Raw genomic sequence first — 23546 nt, 5'->3', positions numbered from 1 at the left:
CCGTGTGGGCCTATATATATGGACCTCCTTGCCCATGTTCATGTTCATGTGCATTATTTCTAATCGCTAACTGCTGTACCCGGGTACAGCCAGCTCTGGCTGTACCCCCCAAAAACGACGCGCTCATATTGTTTGTTCATTCTTGTCGACTGTTTGTTCTTTTTTATTGTACTGTTTGTTCATTCTTATTGTACTGTTTGTTCATTGTTATTGTACTGTTTGTTCTTTCTTGTTGTAATGTTTGTTCTTTCATGTTATTTTTAAAATTCATCATCAAATTTTCATAATTGTTGTATTTTTTGTTCTTTCTTCTGGAATTTTATGTTCTTTTTTATATTGTTTGTTCTTTCTTGTTTATTTGTTTGTTTATAATAATCATATGGTTAATGTTCATAATTAAACTCTTCATTAATCTTTTATTCTTTCTTTTTGTATTGTTTGTTCTTTCATGTTGGCTTTAAAATTCATCATAAAATTGTTCATAATTGTTGTATTGTTTGTTCTTTTTTCTGGAATTTTATGTTCTTTTTTATATTGTTTGTTCTTTTTTGTTGAATTATTTGTTCTTTCTTGTTTATTGGTTTGTTCATAATAATTATCTGCTTTATTGTTTGTTCTTTCTTGTTGTATTGTTTGTTCTTTCATGTTGGCTTTAAAATTCATCATAAAATTGTTCATAGTTGTTGTATTGTTTGTTCTTTTTTATGGAATTTTATGTTCTTTTTTATATTGTTTGTTCTTTTTTGTTGAATTATTTGTTCTTTCTTGTTTATTTGTTTGTTCACAATAAATATATGGTTAATGTTCATAATGAAATTGTTCACTTCATTGGTCTTTTATGTTTTTACAAGCGCCTATATTGTTTATTTCCATATAAATAAATAAATGTTCATTTCCCTAATAGTAAATGTTCATTCCAAATAAATAAATAAATGTTCATTTACGAAATAGTAAATGTTCATTTTTGTAGTTTATTTCCAAATAAATAAATAAATGTTCATTTCCGAAATAGTAAATGTTCATTCCAAATAAATAAATAAATGTTCATTTCCGAAATAGTAAATATTCATTTTTGTACCAGTATTTGTTCTTTCTTGTTGTATTGTTTGTTCTTTCATGTTGGCTTTAAAATTCATCATAAAGTTGTTCATAATTGTTGTATTGGTTGTTCTTTTTTCTGGAATTTTATGCTCTTTTTTATATTGTTTGTTCTTTTTTGTTGAATTATTTGTTCTTTCTTGTTTATTTATTTTGTTCACAATAAATATATGGTTAATGTTCATAATGAAATGGTTCATTTCATTGGTCTTTTATGTTTTTACAAGCGCCTATATTGTTTATTTCTAAATAAATAAATAAATGTTCATTTCCAAAATAGTAAATGTTCATTCCAAATAAATTATTAATGTTCACTTCCGAAATAGTAAATGTTCATTTTTGTAGTTTATTTCCAAATAAATAAATAAATGTTCATTTTCAAAATAGTAAATGTTCATTTCAAATAAATAAATAAATGTTCATTTCCGAAATAGTAAATGTTCATTTTTGTACCAGTATATTAATGTTCATTTTAAATAACACAAAACGACATCGTTTTGGATAGGGGTACAGCCAGCTTTGGATGTACCCGGGTGTAGCCAAAAATTTGCGCATTATTTCTACGTCGGTCCTTAGTAGACCTGTTTAATGGGCCGGGTTAAGGACAGGCCTGGGCCGGACCAAAATTAAACGGGCTAGGCTGAGCCTATCTTTCAATATTTCCGGGCCGGGCTGGATACTCCTTAGGCCTTACCGGTCCATATAATTTGTCTGGATTATACTCTATGTATAATATATCTGGCAATGTCTACACCCTCTGTCTAATTTTAATTTTGTTTTGAGTTCGTTCACCCTTCACAGTGTGGTCTATAAGTTACTCCTTTTTCCCCTATTTGTTGACCCTATTTGTCATTTTAGTTCATCCCAAAAAATTGCACATTTACTACAAATGTTTATAGGACCACAACTTTAGTTTGACATAGAATATATTTGGCGAATCACTTTTGTCTCTTCTTAACTCCATTCACCCATTTCTTAATATAATACATTTGGTTCATGGGGAAATAATAAGGGACAGAGAGAGCACTTCCTAAGTAAGTACTTTGTATTTCCTCCATTCCACAATAGATGCATCTTTTCTCATTTGTGCACTATTCAAACTTTGACAACCTTTATTTCACTGTTGTATAAGAAAAAACATAGTCAAGCGAGATCTTGTTAAATTCGTATTAATGCAAAGATTCCAAATATCAACTTTTTATAATTTTTACTTATACGCATTTAGAGATATTAATGTTCAAATAAGCGCGTTGGCATACGTGCAATGAGAAATGATGCATCTATTGTGGAACAGAGGAAATATATTGTAAAAACAGTAAAAGTGTAGTCCAATCGATATCAATATCAGTTATCCAGGTCTGTAAATGTGGTCATCGGTTGGTTACAAGCCAAGTATAACCGATTCGGGTATAATGGATAATGTTTTGTGCGGGTTCATTGTGCTCATGCAGAAAGAATGTGTGAGATTTTTTCCAATCACTTCAATTTATGTCAGTTGACAATAGAATTGGGTCGATTTTTGACATCCCTACCATTATCCAAGCGGCTAAAACTAAATCCACGTACAATGGAAAATCAATTCCATCCTAATGAGACATTGAAACCCCTTTGGCCCTTTCACCTAATGAGACATTGAAATCATAGTACACCCATAATCAAACAAATTGCAACCCATTTTTTAATTTTCTATGTTTTGAAAAAAGAACACCGAAAATCTTCATACTGTATTTATTTATTTATTAAAAAAAAGGAAAAAGTAATCCAAAATCACACCGTAAAATTACTACAAATGGCAAGTCTACACCACTCCAAATATGTTAAGTGGACACTTCATACTATCTTCTTTTCCCCTTTTTTCCCACCTCCACTGTCCTTTTTTAGACACCCCCATACCCTCTTCACACTCAAATCCCCTGAAAATTTAAAACAAAAATCCAAATTCCTCAAAACCCCATTTCTCTTTGCAACTTCCCCAAGTTTTTCCAACTTTTTTGTTGTTAATTATGGACACCAAAAACGAGTTTTCACTCAGGCTGCAACTCGGCGGTCGAAGCCGTGGCGGTGGCGGTGGCTGTGGCGTTTGCTGCGGCGGCCGTGATGTTAATGTTGTGAGAGTGAAAGAAGAAGAAGAAGGATGTGAAGATGAAGAAGTTATGGAGGTGCCAAAACCAATGATGAGTTTACATGAAATTGGACCACCCCCTTTTCTGAATAAGACTTTTGAGATGGTTGATGACCCGGAAATTGACCCGATTATTTCATGGGGTGAAACTTTTACAACTTTTATTATTTGGGATGAAACTAAATTTACAACTCATTTGCTTCCCAAGAATTTTAAACACTCTAATTTCTCCAGCTTTGTTCGTCAACTTAACACCTATGTAAGTAATATTAATTCATCTCCACTATTTTTTTTTGGCTTGAAATTAATTTTAGTAGGGACATGTGTTGTTGTTAGTTATTAATGAGGTATTGAACTAGTGGTTAAGACTGAGGTTCTTGACACGATAAGTTTTTGAGTGCCCATTTGTAATTTATTGCCTAAATTTAAGAAGCATATAATGGTTCTAATATTCTAATAGTTCATGTGTTATTTTTTTATATTTTTTTATATTTTTAGGGGAAAATGGTTCATGTGCTTAATAAACTCATTTAACTATATGGGGTTTTGACCATGTGGGTATTTTTGTTTTATTTTAATTTGGGTTATTACTTGTTTGTTTGGATTGTTCTATGTTCCTTAAAATTTAGGGATTCTTTTAGTGGGGTTTTTATGTTGCTTATTTAAGCCAAGTTTAACTGTGTTAATATTTCTTACATGAACTGGTCTTATTGGGTCGGAACCCCTGTTTGTGGTAATAGGTATTTTTTTGATGAATTTGATGATTAGTTAGATGGACTATCAAATTAGACTAGTCATAGTTAGAAAAACTTTGATTGTTACTCCATTGGTTGTCCAATTAGTGGAATTGATTCAATCACATGGTCATCACATGGTCACGACCATGTGAGTAGAAAATTTATGTCCAAAGTGTCTTGTGTTTAAAATGGACGCACGTGACTCGTAAGAGTGTTGATTAATTTGGTATTGATGCTATTTAGTGTATTATTGACATACCAATACCTACTAATTAGTACTAATAAGAGTGACCTGCGACTGCGTTATTACGTTATTGATATTGACATACTCTCTATTAGTATTAGAAAAAGGTTGTATTGGGTGACTTGTGTCCAATTTGGTCACACGCCACTTGACCGTGTGAGTATGTTAACCGTTTATTAGGATTTAATCCATTTCATTGATAATATATATAATGTATACTTGCTAATTGGTATAGGGATTCAGAAAAGTGACAACATCAGAACAATCAACACTCCATCCTGATAGATGTGAGTATGAACATCCAGGATTTCAAAAGGGCAAGAAGTATTTGCTAAAAACCATCAAACGACGAGTCCATGATCACAGTACAATTAGCAACGATGCTAGATTATTGCTGCACAAAAAAGAGGCTGAAATACAGAATCTTAAGAAAGAACAGGAGATCCTGAAAGCTGAGATATCTGATCTGAAACAACAGCAACACAACTCGGATACGTGTTTGTCTGCGATGGTAGACCGTGTGAAGTCTGTAGAATGGAAGCAAAGGGAGTTTCTTATGCTACTTGCCAATGCAATGAAAAGGACTAACTCATTTCAGCAGATGCTACAAACTTACAGGCAGAAGAAAGTTCTGGTTGGTGGTGGTTGTGGTGGTGGTAGTGGTGGTGGTGGTGAAGTATTTAAGAAACGTCGTTTGGCCTCGAGTGGAAGTTTTGTGGACTCTTTTCTAGCAAAGGGTATCACCCAAAATGCTGATAATTCTGATCAATGCTATAAGCCAGATATGTCTGCTACTGTTAGGGGTGAGCATGGGCCTGACAACCGAACCGGTAGCGTTATCGGATCAGGTAATTGATAACCAATAATGCTAAATTGATATCTATGAACTTAATCTTTAAGTTCGGGTACCTGAATCAAACTTTCGGATCGGATACCGGGTACCTGTTATGATCTATGTTACTCGGACTTTTCATTTTACCACAAGTTGTCAGATCTTCAACACTCGGACATGGGTATGGACACCAGACACTTCATTTTGGACAAAACTCATGAATGTTTTCCCCAAAATAGCCGAGCCGGACACTTGGACGTGTATCTGTGTCCGACATGCGTACCAGAGTCCGAGTAACATAGGTTATGATATTCAGTTGGGAAAAATAGACTTTATGACTAAATTATTATAATATCATTCAACACTATATACCAAAATGCTGATTCTGATCAATGCTATAATCCAGATATGTCTGCTGCTACTGCTGCTGCTGCTCATCAGTCTGAAGCAAACTTGTTTTTTGACCAGAAATCAAACTTGACATCAGAGACTAACAGCAGTCCAGACTTTTCTTCTGGCAGCTGCGCGATATTGGAGAAGCTAATGGCTGATGTGATATCTGAGGATAATAGCAAAGAGGAAGAATTATTACAAGATATTGAACAGACTTTGTATGTTCATGAGCTCGAAGATCTGCTCGCGAAGCCACCCACCTTGATTGTCCAATAGGTAAAACAGAATTTGAACTTTTTGTTAATGCAGCATTTCTGTTGTTCATAAACATTGTAATACTTACATGATGCTTATCTTCTTGAGCAGGACACTTTGGAGGAAAACAGATCGATTTCGGATGATTGGAGCCTTTGGAGGAAAGTTGAAGATTCAGTAGGTTATGAAGGAATCTTCTCTAGTTATTTTTTTTCTCACTAATTTCAGGCTGATCTTACTAACAATATAGGGATTTGTTTGTTTAAGTTAGCCATAGTATATTAGGGAGGAAATGGTGATGATAGTGGTCTCATCCCTTTGTATATGCATGACTGTTTGCTGGGTTGTACATGAACTCACATGTTTGACAATTTATCTAGTTTCTACTTTCTTGTCTGATCTGTCTGATTGTTTCCCGTGCGTGTTCTTTTTTTTCTTTTCTGGTCTGGCCTGGTTTGTTCTGTTCTGGTATGGTGTAATTTTGCTGACCTCATCTAATAAGCAATAAGAATAAGGTGAAGAGGACAATATACTTCATAATATAATAGCTAAAATGACACACCTTATTGCACAGAAACACACACTAGCAGGATGACAATAATCGAAGTTATCGACCAATTCACACGTTTGGCAATTCTAAGTTGTAATCAGCCGGTCTAGTCTAATTTATCTAGTTTCTGGTCTAGTCTAGTCTAATCTGGTCTGGTTGTTTCTTGTGAGTGTTTTTTATTATTTTATGGTCTGCTTTGATTAATCTAATAAGCAATAAGTATAAGTTAACGAGAACAGAGCCAATATACTTCATAATATAATAGCTAAACTGATACACCTTATTGCACAGAAGCACACACTAGCAGGATGACAGTAATACAAGTTTATCGACTAATCGATACACTAATTTATTTTACAAGCCCTAAGTTAAGGATGCCCCAAGAAGTCTGAGGCCAAGAATTTTCCTTAGATTTCATTAACAAAACTCTTGCCCAAGCAATCCAACCTTCCCAAGACATCCTCTTATCCCATGGACTTCCCCATTCAAGCAAAAGAACCAAACCTCTCTCCGCCTCTCGTTCCGCTTCCTCAAACCTCTCTTTTCCTAAATACAGCTGACTCAAAACCACATGAGGCTCCCCAACAAAAGGGTTCTTCTCAATACTCTTTAACAAAAACTCTTCAGCTTTTTCCAACCCTATTTTCTCATACTCACAAACAGCTTCCCAATACAAATCTCTAGCTTCTATCTGATCCTCTGAGTTCAAAACCGCTGTACAGTTTTCAAAAACTGGTGGTACAATCAGCTCTATATCTTCATCTCTTGATTTTAAAACCTCTGTAATTTCGTCATCAGCTTTTTTCATTTTCATTTTCCTCTCATGTATCATAATCTCTTCTTCCCTAACAAGCAGCATATAAACTGCTGCCATCTTTGACAGTGAATGTAGCCAAAGGCCCGGTTTCCCATTTCCGGGCCACAAAGACTGAACATTATTGCCTGAGAATTCAAGCTTACCATCTGCATTATCAAACAACACATCCTGAAAGTTAAAGAGCTGATCACTGAAATCAGCTATTGTCATTAACACAAAGATAGAGATAATCCTCCTAGAAACCCTGATATCTTCCCCTGTCTTGATATGCTTCACTACTAACCCATCTTCAGGAACCAAAGAGTTGATCTTCTGCCTCCATTTCTCGTCTTTACTGGGATTATTCTTGCCTGGGCATGATCCATAATATGATAATAATACATTTAATATTAGCAGTAGACCAAAACCAATAATTTTCTCTTGTACATTCTTTACATACACAGGGACTTTTAGTATTGTTGTTCATTTAGTAATTATAATAAATTAAACATCAAATTTTTTAGATAGTAAACATTTTTTAAATCATAGTAACCCTGTGTTTTTAAAAGGGAATCGTGACTTAAAAAATCAACGACAGTACGGCACCAATTTGATATTTTTATTCCATATTTATTCTATTAAACATGCCAAAATAAATTAGAAACTACTTCCTCTGTCCCGTTTTCCTTATAAAGTCGTTTCTTAATAGTCACCTAGTTTCTATAAATACATACTTTTACTAATATTATATTATTTCTCTCACTTAAGCATGGACTCACGTATATTCAGTTCCTAAAAAACATAAAAATTTCAACTCCCTCCACCCCACTCGACCTTCTAAAATCTTCGTTTTATTCATTCCGACCGCCATCCATTTTAGGTTCTATCAATTTTTATAACAACCGAAGTTGAGCTCTCACCACTCTATTCGATATATTTCCTACTAACTATATTAAAAAAAAAATACTCTACTATCAACTACCACCTAATAAATTAACAAATAAGTCAATTAAATTACCAAAAAGTCTGTGTTGATCAAACCGTGGTGAGTATTAAGGCACGGATTATATAGTTATTGACACACTTTTTTTTAGGCATAATCCAAAATAAATTTATTGTGGACCAAGTCCATTTAAGATTTAGTGGTCTACCTGACGACGATAGTAATCCGTTCTCTTTGATATCTCGAAGTGAACTCTCAGACGCCTTCAAGTGTTGAACAAGCTCAGAATCAGAGTACTGAAAGATGAGTTGTTCATGAATAAGGGGTTGTCTTGGGACGATGCAGAAGAGGTGGATGAGGCTTTCGGCTTTATCTCCGACATAAGCTCGGACGGTGTCACGGCCGGTGGAGGGATCAAAGATGGCGAGGTTGACATAGGAGTTGGAATAAGCAGAGTGAAAGAGGCCGCAAAGGCAGACAGCATCACAAACACCCCAGAGTTTGAGAATACGATAAATGTCAACAAGGTGATCAAGGAAGCTTCCGTGTTTATGCCAACACTCCCCTGCGCCTACAGAGCGGAGGACAGCCACCAGGGAAGGGAGTTTGGGGTCGATGTTTTCCAGCTCGCCGCGGAGGAATGGTCTGGCTGAGTCTAGGAGGGTGTGGAGGTAGGTGGTGGTGGTGGTGGTGGTGGTGGCCTGATCTGATGAAGGTGTAGGTGACATTTTTGGGTTGTAAGATAGCAAGTTGAGGTGATGATGAAGATAATAAAAGGAAGAAGGCTGAGTGATAAAGGGAATCAAATCAATTCAGTTTGGATTTTGATTTTAATCAAATCAATATTATACTTGTATATTATGGCTTCATCTTGAGTTTGTTGGGAGGTGATAAGGTGGAAACCTTTGTTTACTCATTCTGTAAACTTCATTAGGAAAGTGCAAAAAACATCACTCCTCTTTTTTTTTTTTTGGAGCTTTGCTTATGTTTGTTAGTCTTGTGGTACCACTTGTGTAGTTGTGTGCCATATCATCTAATAAAAATCAACGATGGAGTATCCCACAATTTGTGTACAACTTGTTTATCCCTCGTTTATATTTGGTTGAATATGTGTAATCAGGCTCTGTTCTGTTCGACTTATTTTGACTTATTTCAGACAAAAAAATTCAGATAAGTTTTTCACACACAAATAAGTTTATTTCAAACAAAATAAGTTTTTCAGATACATAAGTTCAGTTAAGTTCAAATAAGTTCAGATAATATAACTTCAGCCAATATAAATCGAATAAAACAGAACCTTTAGTTACCACTTTTAGAGTTAGAATCTTCTGTCCTCACTTTCTCTTACTTTATTATTATCATTTTCTTACAATTTTTTACACATTTTTTTTCATCCATATTTTATTTAGTCAGTCAACTTTTCTATTTTGTTTTTATTTGTACAAACAGTAACCACAAAGATCTTTATGAAAGGGAGATAGTATAAGAAAAAAGCATGTACAACGTACACCATCAAAAGTTTACAAGAGCCACATAAAACTTTTTGTTATCTCTTTCCTTCCCTTCCCTTACCTTACCTCTCTACAAACTACTCGAACTACTTGTGTTCATCATCAATGTCACTTTCTTTATCTTCCATCATCATATGTAAGCCATACCCAAACCATCAAACCTCTTCAACGACATCGTTTCCAACACCTATTATCAGTATTCGAACACGAACACGAACACGAAAACGAGGGTTTGTTTTCAAATGTGAACTTCTCAATGAACAATCATTCCCAGAAAAGACAACAAGGAAAGATGCATCTAATAAGTTGATAATAGGTTCTCCAGTTATTATTACTGAGGCTCCTGAAATGATTAAGACAGCTGCTTCTGTTCCTTGCCTTAGAGTTAATAATGGCTTAGTTAATACTGGTGATGTTGGAAGGTAAGCATCTTAATTAAGACTACAATTACTATTATCATGTTAATTAGTTTTGCTTGCTTAAGATTAAAATTTTGTAGTTTTGCAAGTAATTAAGCATATTCAATTGCCCCCACCAATGTTGTTTTGTTATACTCATAGAATTGAGATTTAAATGCACATGATGCATGCTACGAATGTTGTACAATAAACATTTTAAAGGAATAGCTTAGTCCGCGTTTGGTATCACTACCAGTTTCTAGTTTTTGGTTTTTTGATTTTGAAAGTCATACAATTTAGATTGAATCATGAACTAAAAAATAGGTTTTGTGGAAACTACTTTTTGTGGTTTTTAAATTTTGATTTTAATTTTGTAAAAAACAGAAAACTGGAAACAAAAAATGATGCCGTAATAGAGATCACTTGTCGAGTTAATAATGTGTAATCATGCTTGACATGGCTGGAAATGCAAAATATTATTGCTACAAAGCTAATTAGTAATACAAGATTGTATAATAAATGTTGGTAACTAGTCCCTTCTATCATGATATTTTAGATTGTTTTATATTTTAATTAGTTATGGTCTCGGACGAGGCTCCGATACGTAGAAAAATGGATTAATTTTAGATTATTATAACTCGTTTGAGTCTAATTTAATTTGTTACATTACTCCGTAAAATATATCTTAGTTTGAGTACGCTTTAATAAATTTGGACAATGATAGAGTAACCCTAAGGGTTGGTAACCCTTTTAATATTAAATTTTGATTGGTTATAAATGCATTGAAACTTTACATTCAACACACTCTCTCTTCAATTAATTATACTTATATATTATTTTATGTTACATGTATCTTAGGGGTTGCCAACCTTTAGGGTCAACCAAACATTTTCCAATAAATTTTATCATGTAAGGATTAGTAACTTGTAAAAGTAATGACTAATCAGTAATGTGTGACTATTAAGAAATGATCCAGATCATGTTTCTAATTATATTGACTTAAATAAATTTTGTATGTATAAGAAACAACAAAATGAGTTGTGGCATAATGGTTAAAATATGTGATTAACAAACAAGAGGTTACAGATTTCAAACCTTTAACTATTCCGTAACTTTTTTTTTCATGATCAAGAAAATTATATGAGATGACACGTCAAATATGACGCTTCATCATGCTATATTTATATAGGAAAATAATATGTGACTAGATGTCATTTCTTGCCTTGGAGTTCTAACGATAGTATAGATTAGAGTGAATGTGAAACTTACAACATAGCTTATTTTTATAATTCTATGATATTACATACTATATATACAGTAGAATTTATACATGGACTTTGTGATTATTGCAGGATTGTATCTAGAAAACCTATGGATGTATGGGCTATCCGTTTGAGCATTGGAACATATCTTATAGATAGGAAATACTTCAAACCTCTCGAATTGGATGAATGATGGAACTTTTGGATCCATAGGAATCGAAGTTGTTTACTCAAGCAACCAACCTTAAACAGTCAGTAATATGTATCAAAATGATATGTTTGTGAAGTGAAAAATCTGAGAAAAAAGTTTCAAATTCAATATTTGGTACTTCAACAACAATTAGTCTAATCTTTTTTCAATACATTAAGAAAAAGTTACTCCGTTTTCAAAAAAAAAATAATAAATACTTACTCCATTTCAAAATATCGCACTATCGCACCATGGCCCCATGGGTGACTTTTATTCCTCTAACCATTAATTTGACTCTTAATATCTCAAATTGTGTGCAAATAAAAATTAAAAAAAATTAATATTTAGAAAATATATATCGATATGAATCCAACATGGCCCCACATGACTAAAATTTTCTTACGTACAAATCTCAAAAAATGGCCAAAGGTAGTGTGAATAGTGTAAAAAACAAATCGTACGATATTTCCGGAACATAGGAAGTAATAAAGTTACTCCGTACTAATTAATGATAAACTTCGGGTCGAGGTATCGATTAACTAGTCCTTCCAAATTGTGTGAGAAAGATGAGAATAAATGGATAAAAACCACCCTGAGGCCCGACCCAACGCGGGCACAAGCACGAAGACGTGGGCCATGCCTGGGCCGCCTTTGTTTGGAAAAAACACGACAAACCAAAACATGCTAAATTTAACAAAATTAGACTTAGGCACTATGGCCTGACGAGGGCTTGGACCCTATATTTGTAAGTTTCAACCCGACCCGATGCAGAGTGGACGGTCCCGTTCAAGCCACACCCGTGGCTCGGCCCGAAGCCTAACCCGGGCCACAACCATCTTTACCCTGAAGTAGTGTTCCAGATTACTTTGAAGATATGGCCTTGACTCAATTACCATTTGTGATTTCACCAATATCATAATTTCAAATTGAAATGCTAGGGAAATATAAAACAAAACAAAGAAAAGAACAAAAATGTGTACCTTTGATTCATTTTCTTGCAGTATGGTGAGGTAACAAACGATGAATGGTTCTGGTAGAGTAATCTGATAAGTCATCTCACAAAAGAATGTCTCCGATGGCAGTACAACTAGTTGGTACTTCCTAAGTCTGGTATAACTCCGATCTTATAAAGACGGTATAAAAATACAATTCTATCATGTAATAGCTAATAAATCGGTCAAAAATTATTTTACAGACCAAAAAGAGAGCGAACAGTGGCCAAGATACAAAAAAGAAAGAATAATTATCATACATATTCATACAAATATATATCATACATACAAGTGCGGTCGTGTGAGACTTATTAGAGCTTTCGAGGGAGTTTAGTTACCTTTTGAAATTTGTCTTACCATAAGGCCTCCCCATTGGTGTGGACGACGATGATGACGATAATGTGGAACGATCAAACTCTTCTTTGTCCTCTGAAAAGGCCTTAGTTAAAGCGTCTTGTAGTTCAAGGTATCGTTTTCTCTTCCTTTGCCGTTCTTCCGGAGTATCTTTTCCTAGGAATGCAAGCTGTGATAGATCTTCTGCGTCCATAATCTTATTAAGAACGTCAGAGCACCGGGGAAAGAAACGCTTCCCAAGCTCAACTGCAAAAAACATAACATCATTTTAGGACCAACCAATTCAGTTCCATGTATAGAATCTTGAACATCATATTAACTTAGGCCCTGTTTGGTTAGGAGTTTTTAGCTGGTTTGACTATATGTCAGTTGTGTATATTAGCTTACTATGATGCACGAAAACGGCAAAAAATTGATGCTGGTCGTTTCCGAATCGTTTCGGACACGCGAAACGCACAGCAAAAAACAGTCATTAAAACTGAGGTTTGTAATTTTAGGACAAAGTAGTCAATTTACATTCACTTTCTCAAACCTCTAATTGCAAAAAACTCATATGTTGAGATTTTTCACCCCAAAACTCTCTTCTAAACCTATCCTAACCAAACACTTCGAATTAGCCTTTTCAAAAGGTCAACCCTCTAGTTCACCTCAAGCTCTTTTTCCCTCAAACGGTCAAACCTCTCCTAACCAAACACCCCTTGAGCTAACAAGAGCGAGTATTTAGTATGTCATTTGTGTGTAACCAATGGCAGATCAAATTGTCCATGAAGGTGTCCACGGACACCAGTTCCCTAATTTTTGTTGCTTCTTAGTGTTTGTAATTCTAAAATATTATAGCTTGCAACTTGCAAGTTCTAAAAACTCCTCTAAAATACTTTTACAGGGACTTGCCCAGATAAGGTTTTCAAATTTGCCAACATAAGATCGTTAAAGAACAGCAATCGATCAAGCATGTCATCGATTCTAACTGAACAAATAAGAGTATAAAAGAAACCGAAAAAGTAGCATATCTCAAGGCCAATGAAGAGTATTTGATATTTTGTTTACCAGTTCTAGATAATGCTTTCATCCTTTGCAAATGCTCCTCTTTCAATATGAAGGGGGCCTCATTCAAGTCCACAGCATTTCTCCGTGCATCAGCTATGTTCTTTGACAATGTGAATTCAGAAGTACCATCCACTTGTGCAATATCCATAGCAACTTTCGCTTCCATTGGAAAAAGCAGTCGTGCAAGTGCAACTGTAAAAAAAATCCAACTGAGCATTAGATAATTACATAACACCGTCACGACACGATATACAAGAGGAAAACTAAACAGAAGATGATCTGGGAGTAAGATACACAAACTGAGCAAAAATTGATTAAAAACAGTCCCAAAAGGTGGTAGAGAGAAGGAAACGAATACTTGAATTAGATATTTTAAAGGAAATCACCAATCAATTCTTCAACAATCTCCCCTCCATACCCTAGAATCCTTGGTTGCACTTTAATATAAACTGTGAAGTTTGCTAGTTTCTTAACATCACTCACCACACGGCAATAGACAATCCAAACTGATAAACCTATAGACCTAAGTGATGTCCAGAGGCAACAAGAATACAAAGTTTTGTCTTGTATAGATTTCTTTCCATTAAACAGAATACAATATCTTATTTTAGCATAACAGCAGAAAGCAGGCAACAAGATGTACAAAATTCTAAGAGTTCTAACGCAGTTATGTTGGGGAAAGAAACCCTTGCATATAAATCGACTATATCAAGCATTTGTGTTGCATTGGCATATATCATATCACATATCACAAATGTGCATGCCTCCATGTCTGCTCGCTGCTCAGAAAAACCTTGCCGCTTTGATAGTAATCCATCAATTATCATCTAATTACAGTTGTCATCTAAGCACTCACAAAAAAAACTAACATCCAAAAGTTTACAAAATATTAAAAGAACAAATGGTAAGCGAGAAGGATTTCATCCAAAAAACAAAAATAATCCGTGAGCACAGCCTCAAGGCCCTATATGAAGGTTCAAAGAAAATTTCCTCTAAAGTTAACACAATATCAGAAGACAAGGTTGTGATGAAGTTAGTAAATTTCAGAAAAGAGCAAGACATGCAGAGATTCCATGATCCTATATTCTTCCTTGGATGGGTGTCTCTAGAGGGGAGTGTTTAGGGGCCAGCAAAGGACTAAGGAGTTCAACAACAAATTTGATGCCAAAAACACATGCATAAACTGAAATCGGAGAGCACAAAGAACCTGGGTACTAAAATCAACTTGAACTGTGCTTTCCCCATTAGACTATTATGGCCAATGGCGGATCTTATGTATGGCTGGGGTGGGCCTGGCCCCCCTGCCGAAAATTTTTATAGTGTAATTTTAGTTACGGCCCCCCTAAAATTTGTGTATAATTATATAATTACATAGTATATTGCTTAATTTTTTTCTACCGGCCCCCCTCATAAAACCGTTCAAGGTCCGCCACTGATTATGGCCTATGGGGGTTCTAAAAATAATTTATTGTTGCAAATCTATTTTGTTTTGTAATCACCTGGTTCTAGCTTTTTCCTTAATATTCTATCAACTAGCAGGAGGAATATGTATTCATGGTAGCTAGTCATTAACTTCCAGCAGTTAATGCAGCAGCAATTATGCCTTTCAAGGATTTGTATGGTACTGCTGCCAACATGGTGAAGCAAAGTTTTCAGTAGAAATTATTTTGGTGTTGTAGCTACGAGTATATCCTCGTTTTCAAATATATGAGTAAACTCCCCTAGAAGATGTGCTCCTTTGTTTCCCTGACGCAATGAAGGGTATGGGTTGGGTTGGGTTGGGTTGGGTTGGGTTGGGTTGGGTTGTGTTGTTACACAAATAAATAGACGTTGAATCACATACCACCAAATACGGAGTATGTATTAATAACGAGGAAACAAAATCTTCATTCAAACATAAAAATACCTCTATTTTCAAGGTATAAAAGTTTCATACGCAGATCCTCCCCTGCCTTTGCAAGAGAAACAGAACCTTCCCATAGCAATGGTTCTCTTCTTTCAGCTTGTTCCAATATCTCAATGCACAACCGATCCTTTGGCGATGCCTTTCCTTGTTCTGTAAGTTTAAAGAAGTCCAGGGATTTTGTAAGTCTCTTTGCTATCTGCAATGCCTTTCTTCCATCTGATGTAGTATCAGATGGTTGGGCTCCCTTGGTTAATAGGGACACAATTATCTTCGGCTCTTTCCTCATGGCTGCAATGTGAAGCACAGTATAACCCCTTTGATTCCTAAGATTCACATCTGCAATACCAAGCTCAAGAAGCTCCGTGGTGGTTTTGGCATCACAATGTTCCACAGCATAGTGAAGGGCATACGCATCATCTAGAGTAGTATGGCGCTCTTTTAAAAGCATTCTAACTAACTCGACATCGTCAGATTCCAAAGCTCTGTGTATTCTCTTCACATGCTTATCAGGAAACTCAACATATCCAGGCTCAGTTAAACCAAGCTCCTTGCGTGTGTCAATTATTTGTTTTACAATAGGCTGTGACAAAGATTTATCAAGAGTGGTAACATCAACATCGGACCTCACAATTTTGTCAACACACCTTCCCAGCAATCTTTCACATGCATTTCCACACAATTCAGCAACAGATAACACTACTAGAACGTCATCTGGTGCGACCTTGTCAAGAATCTCCAATAGGTGCCTCTGCAAGCAAAAAGATTATAAGGAAATTTCCAAGACAAAATAACTAATGCTACGTTAACAGTTCATAATGCCTGGTGAAATCCCTAGCCTACAAATCTTCTGAGGCTAGCATCACAGAGAAAACTTGTCATGAAAAACTACAATTGCCACATAATAATCTAACATAAAAATGGAAGTAATAAACTCAACATTGAGAGAGCAACTCAACCCTAAACTACTCTCTCCGCACACTAATTTCCCTTCTATAATTGTCCTAAACATTAAAGGAAATTATAATTAAACTGTAGAAGAACATTCGAAATCCCACAAATTAAATAATGATTGAGTTGGAGTGGGTAAAAAGATGATATTTGCTTCGCAGGGAGCACCAATCAATGCATGCAAACTGTTAGTATCGCACAAGCCTTGAAAAGCAACATGTTCCCCAATCTACAAGTGCAAATCCTGCATCAGTGGGAACGAGCGGGAATCGTCGAGGTATTTTTGCAAATATGGAAAGATGATGATACCATCAACAAGCTTGTAAATCTAGTATGAAAACTTTAATTCTCCATTATGATTCAAGGCTAATTTCTAAGTGGGTGGTGAACTATAATTCTTCTACTTGTATTGAGCTTTAACAGACTTTCATTTTTAAAGGCCGTAAAGATAAAAGAAGTTTAGCGGTCTCTATTCGTGGAACTTCCAGAAAGAGTTATAAATCCAGAATTTCAAACGTGAGACACAAATTCAAATATGCAGAGAAATATTTTGCTCCTTCTACATCCTCGTTCATTTAAAAACATATCAATAGTCAAATAGCCCATAGACTAAGGGTGATAATGAGACAAGAAAACTCGGAAGTAAATCGACACCGAAAATTAAACTCTACTCAAGTTCAAGCTCAATTGGAGAATTGAAGAAGTTGAGTTGAGCAACTCTTGACTCGACTTTGGAAGCAACTATCACCCTTCTATGAGGACATTAAATATTGACCATCATACACAACAGAAAGATAAGAACCCTACTATAGGGACAGGCTTTTGTACACTTTTAGCACCTACATGTAAATAAGTCAAATAACTGTACATGTACCACTATCAGAATGCGTGTAACATGCTCCACCCTTAGGCAAAGTGGGGGACATCTCAAGAGCGAACACAAGCTTTACCCACACAATTGCAAACTTCAGCTTAACATAATCAACTTCCTGATAAAAGAACTCGTGTGAATCGAGGTCCCTTCTTACTTCTTAGTATGACTATTTACATTGCTTTATTAAGGGACGCCCTTGGTTCTACCGTACTCTTAGGTTGTGTTTAGATAAAGTAATATGGACAGGAAGAGGGGGGGTTGGAGATTCATCTTCCCTTGTTTGGATATAACTTGGGGGAGGGGGAAGGGTAGAGAATTGGAGGGATCCTTTTTCCTTCCCTTTTAATTAACCAAATCCTTCCTATGTTTGAAAGATTTGAAGGAAAATTGAATTTCATATTTTCCCTCCCCTTCCTTCACCTCCCTTTCTTTTCTTTATCCTCCCCTCCCCTCTCTTTCCTTCCATATAATAGTTATCCAAACATAGTGTTAATGAAGGAGTTCTGCAAATGAGAATTTAGTATGTTCTTATTATAGTTTTGTTATAAGTAGTAAACTTATATGCAACATTTACTGGAAAAGGATAAGAAAGCGAGAGCATAACATGGTCAACCTCTGAAGCAATGTCAGGAGAACCAAAGAACTGAACTACAATATCCCTTCAAATATGATCAACATCTCCATTTAACAGGAAAGCCTCTAGGCCACAATAAAATACAGCATCAACAACCAATGGGCTTTTTGAAAGGTATTCTCTGCAGTATGTTAAGAGACATACATGTAATAAAAGAGGAAATTGAAAAACGAGAGACTATAGCACCCAGTGGCACTCATCTTATACCACCCCATATACAACTCGACGACGATTAAAAACAGTGCAAAAATACCAACCCAAATACAACTTGACGACGATTAAAAAGTCAGTGGCCCTCATCTTAATGAGGTCCATCTTCAAGTTGTTGACCACATGATTCTTCACTTGAAGACTATGGATTAGCTCTTATCCAGTTATCCTATCATGCTCGCGGTTCCCCAACTTCAATCCATCAATGGGGGAAAGTTCTATTTTCCTTGCTTATCAATAATTTTGACAACATTTGAGAGTACCATCCGTTATCAAGTTTGGCTAGAGACATATGTCTGCAAGTCCTACAAATCTGGTAAGTCTCTTGAAATAGGCTCCGAATACGTTCAGATAAGTTCGCATAATATACAAAACAAGTGAAATAGAACAGAGCCCTAGAATCCATCTCCCATATGTTCTATACGTGCGTCTATTGGAAAAATATGTCATCAAATAGTGTTTAAGGAAATTAATCATTAACATTCCCATACCAAAACTCAGTTTAACTCCACCACTCCACCTTGACAAGAGAAGCACTCTAGTCTACATGATGTTCGTCAATCACAATCATAAGTGGACAAGAATAAAGTGCAACCTATTTCCAATTCTCTATTTCACCCTCCACTACTATAAAAGGTCCTGCCTAAACATTGTTCCAAGTCTATAATTATGTGAATAGGGGCCGCAGTTACAGCCAGATCTAATCTGTACCCTTTTCTATTTCTTCATGAGAAAAATCTAGTTCTCTACAAGGCTTCCCTTAACATTTCTCGGAATTACAAGTCCACCTCCTATTTTGCTAAATCATAAAATCACCAAGCTAGGAAATGTAGACAATCTTTCATTTAAGTCAATCCATAACCTTACTTTTGAAGCTGCATTTTAGACTTAATTTCTTGGGCCTACTAATCCTAAAACAATTCAAAACTCAGCCCTTTCTTAAGATGAATCAGTTAACTAATGTCAACAACTCAAACACATATTCCAGATTAAAAGCAACAGTGCAACACAGAGATGTTCCATACAGGAAATGGTCAATTGCCAACCACAAACCTCCAAGGTAAGCACCTGCATTCCTTAAACTGAACCCCAAATCCCTGTAGTACATATTCATAAACCCAGACCACAAACTACTTACCCAAAGAAACACCCTAATAGAAAACTTATTATCTGATAAACATTAGGCCTAATATCCTTACACCACCAGAATTTAATACATAATGTCCTAATCCTTCCTAACATTCGCAGTTGTTCTCAAAGTCTTCTTTTTCACAAAAAAAGGATGAATCGTGTTACTGATACAGTGATATAAGGAGGGGGATTAAATTCCTACTCCATAAGAAATTTGAAGCAAAAGCTACACCTAACGAGAAGCGATAGGCAAGAAACGTCAGTGGAAACAAGGGTTGCAATGGTACACAAACTTAGACTGAGATCGAACTTGCTTCAACAATGTACATACTTCATCAATCCTAAGATAAACCCTGTAGCTCTCCATACTACTTCAAAAAAAAAATTACTCCCTCCACTCGGTCCAGAATTAAGAAATAGCTGCGACGATAGTGTAACTTAAACTAGTATCGAGAGAATCAATTCCAGGCTGAGGAAGTCCTTTCAGAAATTCTCATGATTTTAGATAAACTAAAAATGAACATATTTTCAATTAAAGCTCATTTCATCAATTATTAGCAATTCATAGTTGAAAATCAAGTGAAATTCAATTGAACTATCAAATTAAACAATTACCTGATAAAGAGCAACCAATTCAACGATCTCAAATTTCTGAGATAAGTAGAGAACTTCAACAGCAAAATCAACAGCAGGACGGCAAGCAACATGAGAACAATCATCATCAACACAAACGCAAACACCTTTAGGTAATTGCCTACTTTTTCCACTATACAAGTAACCTAAAACCGCTTCTAACGAATCAAATCCAACCTCGAAGTCGCCTGCAATATCCTTAAGCTCGAGCTTCACCATTCTCTCCCTGTCCTTACCTTTTTCCTTCTCTTTCTCTCTCCTCGACGCGAATACTGACCTAAAGAACGGGCTTCGAGACGAGAGAATACAGCGGTGAACGGCGGCTTCGCGAGTATCGCCGGCGATGACAATTTTAGCGTCGGCGTAGTTGTCGGAGTCGGAGGGGGAGGGAGAGGGCTGGAATAGAGAGTTGAGGTTTTCGGAGAGGCGAAGGAGAGCGGCGGAATCGGCGGTTGTGGAGATAGAGTTTTCAGCGCCGGTGGCAGTGGTGGTTGTAGTAGCGACGCAACAGATACTGCTGCCATTACTGATGTCGTTGGAGTCGGAGAAGGCGGTTCGTGAGTCTATCACCATCATCGTGGGCGTCTCTGGCGTCATCGGCGGAGTATTTCGCCGGAAAACGATGGATTAGAGAGTGGAATCCGACATTGAATTGGTGGGATGTTGGAGGAGTTAATTGGGAATATGAGGAGAGAGAAGGGTGAAAGTTGAAGTCAAATGAGAGTTCTAGAGAGAGAAAATATAGGAGCGCAATATTTTATTCTTTTTGGGGAGATAGAAAACAAAAAAAGGGGCCAAAAATGGAGAGAGTGTGGAAAGAGGGAGGGGTTGACGGCTTGACTTGGAAAATGGAAAATGGAAAATGGAAATTGGCTAGCTAGTGATTGATTAGTGAATCTCAAAGAAAGTGTGTGGCCCTTGGTGGTGGTATTGGGTAGGGGTGAGCAAAGAGTCAGGGTATCCTAAATTGGAATCGGAACCTGTTAGGAATTTGCGGTTTTGGATTCGGAATATGTGTTGCATGTTCCGTTTCCGAGTAACAAATTTGGGAACCTGTTGCAACAGGTTTCGGTACCGAGTAACAAATTTTTAGAACGGGTACCCTGTTGGGTATCCTGTACACACTAATTTTAACGTGGAGTACCCAAAATAAGGAATTGGGCCATATGAAAATGCTTCATGCCCAAAATATAAAACAATCCAAGCTAGTTTTTGGAAAATATAAATATAGAATTGCAACTTAAGCCCAAACTATAAAACAATCAAAGCCCAAATCATAAAATAGATAGTTTTTCAATAAAATATACTCCCTCCATATTTATTTAAGAGATACACTTGGCCGGGTACGAGTATTAAGAAAAAGAATTGAATGAAATAAAGTAATAAAACAAGTGGGGTTGAGTAGATATTTTAATAAGAAAAACAATTGGGGACCATGTCATTTTAGGGAGTGGGAGGTGGGGGTGGGGTGTAGATATACTATTTAATTAGATGGTGGGGTTGATTAATTACTAAAAATGGCAAGTGTATCTCTTAAATAAATACGGCCGGAAAAGGCAAGTGTATCTCTTAAATAAATACAGAGGAAGTAAATATTTTACTTAAATTTTCAAAATTACAGGGTACCCTGAATCGGAACCTGTTGCAACAGGTTCCGATTCCGGTTCTCATTTTCAGGAACCTGTTGCAACAGGTTTCGTTTCCGGTTCTGGTTCTCATTTTAAGGAACTTGTTGCAACAGGTTCTGGTTCCTGGAATTTCAACAGGGTACCCTGTTGTGCTCACCCCTAGTATTGGTTGATGAAATCAGTGGCGGATCTTGAACAATACTAGAATTTTGACCCGTGTAATGCACGAGAACATTTTGTAAAGTTTTATAAGAACTTACGGAGTACATAATTATATTGCTCGACATACAATAACTTAGATATTATGAAATTTTAAATTATTTATATGCATTCGTAAATTTTTGCTTAATGAAAGTTATAAATATATAAATAAATAGAACCACATTGTGTATGTGTTAAGGTTATTACTAAGTTAATCTAACAACATTTAGTGATGATAATGTATCATATAATCTTACGTCAATAGAAAAACAAATGGTTATTAAGATAATCATAATAAATTGACGAAAATTGATATTTATCCATACAAAAAATAACAAACATATAAAGTAAAACACACATTACCTTTGAAAACGTGTGATTATATATAGTTGATTGTGCAAGTGATGTAACGAAAAATGGTTGTTAGTCAATTTATTTATAAGGAGTGCATTGAAGATGAGAGGTTGAGGAGTCATCCTGATAGATGTTTAGCTTCTTATGCCTTCTTTTTAGTATAGTAAGAACTAAAGTTTATTAATGTTATAGTTATTAAATATTAATAACAATTTAACTTAGCTCATTAAGTTATGATTATTTATTTGTATGATTGTCTTATACAGAGTAGTTTTTTTTTTTTTTTGGAGGGGAATTCTTTTGAGTTTTCGCTCTTTAAACATAAGGACGTGTACATTAATAAGATGTATTTTGATTTTTATCTATTTTAATTTATTTTTTTCTGAAAGAGAAGATTGATGATGTGAAGACACATGTTACATTATAACATATGGTTACATGTCACATTCTAACCTATGATTTCAGTTTTTAAATACTAGGTATAGATGAGTAGATTAGTGAAAAAATTAAGTAATATTGTACGAATTATGTAATTTACATAGATTATATTTAATTTGCTCATGCAATTTGTTATTATTAGGGGTATTTTGTACTAATATACAGAGGGACTCCCAAAGGTAATTTACGTTAATTAGCTCAAGAGTTTCCTTATATAATAGAAATATATAATTGGATAATAAGGGAAAAAATTATTAAATAATATGAGGTATTAAAAAATACATTAACATTAACCAATAAGAAAATACACTAGTGATGCACAAATTATTCTGTTTTTTTTTTTTTTTTGGTGAAGGAGAGGGAAAATCCCAAGAGAAAAGAAAACAAACAATAGTAATATAAAATTGAAACCAATGAAGTTCAAAATCGAAATAATATTCATTTGTACTTTATTTTACTTTTTCATGTACTGTATTTATTTTTTCTTATAACTCGTGTTTTTGTTCTAACGGGGCTATAATTTTGGGACGAAGGGAGTAGGTGTTAAGCCATGACACGGCACTGAACTTCTCCAATAAACCGTACTCCGTACATAAACGGTGAGAAAAAAGGATTTTAATTTATAAATCGGTAAAAGTTAATGACAAGTACCATTAACATTTAAAAGGTTCAAGTACAAGTAGTTCATTTGTTTATTTTGTTTGTTGACATTAGTAAAGTGGTTGATTTTAAAACCACGTCACTCACCTAAAATGATGTCATACCTCATGCAACATACGGAGTAATGTTATCGTAAGGGTGCATGATCTCACATTCCCAACCATTTGCGTGTAGTTATCACTTTTCATTTCTTATTTCTCTTTGA

General features: G+C 35.3%; 4 protein-coding genes across 4 annotated transcripts; 2 read left to right on the top strand and 2 right to left on the bottom strand.

The window, feature by feature from the left end:
* The first annotated feature begins 2911 nt into the window (after window positions 1-2911).
* Window positions 2912-6080, top strand: LOC110797726 (heat shock factor protein HSF30). Its single transcript, XM_022002840.2, has 4 exons — window positions 2912-3479; window positions 4437-5049; window positions 5440-5702; window positions 5793-6080. The coding sequence occupies exons 1-3, from the start codon at window positions 3102-3104 to the stop codon at window positions 5700-5702; spliced, it is 1254 nt and encodes a 417-aa protein (XP_021858532.1). The 5' UTR covers window positions 2912-3101; the 3' UTR covers window positions 5793-6080.
* Window positions 6081-6453: 373 nt separating this feature from the next.
* LOC110797734 (uncharacterized) lies at window positions 6454-8997 on the bottom strand. Its single transcript, XM_022002848.2, has 2 exons — window positions 8179-8997; window positions 6454-7398 (listed from the first exon to the last, which is right to left on the bottom strand). The coding sequence occupies exons 1-2, from the start codon at window positions 8696-8698 to the stop codon at window positions 6581-6583; spliced, it is 1338 nt and encodes a 445-aa protein (XP_021858540.1). The 5' UTR covers window positions 8699-8997; the 3' UTR covers window positions 6454-6580.
* Window positions 8998-9475: 478 nt separating this feature from the next.
* LOC110797733 (protein CHLORORESPIRATORY REDUCTION 42, chloroplastic) lies at window positions 9476-11460 on the top strand. The gene is made up of 2 exons (XM_022002847.2): window positions 9476-9903; window positions 11232-11460. Exons 1-2 carry the CDS (start codon window positions 9587-9589, stop codon window positions 11332-11334), a joined length of 420 nt encoding a protein of 139 aa, XP_021858539.1. The 5' UTR covers window positions 9476-9586; the 3' UTR covers window positions 11335-11460.
* Window positions 11461-12469: 1009 nt separating this feature from the next.
* LOC110797732 (BTB/POZ domain and ankyrin repeat-containing protein NPR1) lies at window positions 12470-20880 on the bottom strand. The gene is made up of 4 exons (XM_022002846.2): window positions 20043-20880; window positions 15631-16378; window positions 13725-13916; window positions 12470-12923 (listed from the first exon to the last, which is right to left on the bottom strand). The coding sequence occupies exons 1-4, from the start codon at window positions 20655-20657 to the stop codon at window positions 12658-12660; spliced, it is 1821 nt and encodes a 606-aa protein (XP_021858538.1). The 5' UTR covers window positions 20658-20880; the 3' UTR covers window positions 12470-12657.
* Between the last annotated feature and the right edge of the window lie 2666 nt (window positions 20881-23546).

This window comes from Spinacia oleracea, chromosome 2 (assembly GCF_020520425.1).
Source record: "Spinacia oleracea cultivar Varoflay chromosome 2, BTI_SOV_V1, whole genome shotgun sequence".
NCBI classification, from domain to species: Eukaryota; Viridiplantae; Streptophyta; class Magnoliopsida; order Caryophyllales; family Amaranthaceae; genus Spinacia; species Spinacia oleracea.
Note: the sequence above shows the minus strand (reverse complement) of the source record. Positions and strands in the feature narration are given on the sequence as shown.

Coding starts and splice junctions, on each gene's coding strand:
- LOC110797734 (XM_022002848.2), bottom strand. CDS start 8,698: ATGTCACCTACACCTTCATCAGATCAGGCCACCACCACCACCACCACC. Junction 7,399..8,178: donor CGGATTACTATCGTCGTCAG/GTAGACCACTAA, acceptor GATCATGCCCAG/GCAAGAATAATCCCAGTAAA.
- LOC110797726 (XM_022002840.2), top strand. CDS start 3,102: ATGGACACCAAAAACGAGTTTTCACTCAGGCTGCAACTCGGCGGTCGA. Junction 3,480..4,436: donor TTCGTCAACTTAACACCTAT/GTAAGTAATATT, acceptor TAATTGGTATAG/GGATTCAGAAAAGTGACAAC. Junction 5,050..5,439: donor CGGTAGCGTTATCGGATCAG/GTAATTGATAAC, acceptor GCTATAATCCAG/ATATGTCTGCTGCTACTGCT.
- LOC110797733 (XM_022002847.2), top strand. CDS start 9,587: ATGTCACTTTCTTTATCTTCCATCATCATATGTAAGCCATACCCAAAC. Junction 9,904..11,231: donor AATACTGGTGATGTTGGAAG/GTAAGCATCTTA, acceptor TGATTATTGCAG/GATTGTATCTAGAAAACCTA.
- LOC110797732 (XM_022002846.2), bottom strand. CDS start 20,657: ATGACGCCAGAGACGCCCACGATGATGGTGATAGACTCACGAACCGCC. Junction 16,379..20,042: donor AATTGGTTGCTCTTTATCAG/GTAATTGTTTAA, acceptor TTTTGCTTGCAG/AGGCACCTATTGGAGATTCT. Junction 13,917..15,630: donor TTTATACCTTGAAAATAGAG/GTATTTTTATGT, acceptor TTTTTTTTACAG/TTGCACTTGCACGACTGCTT.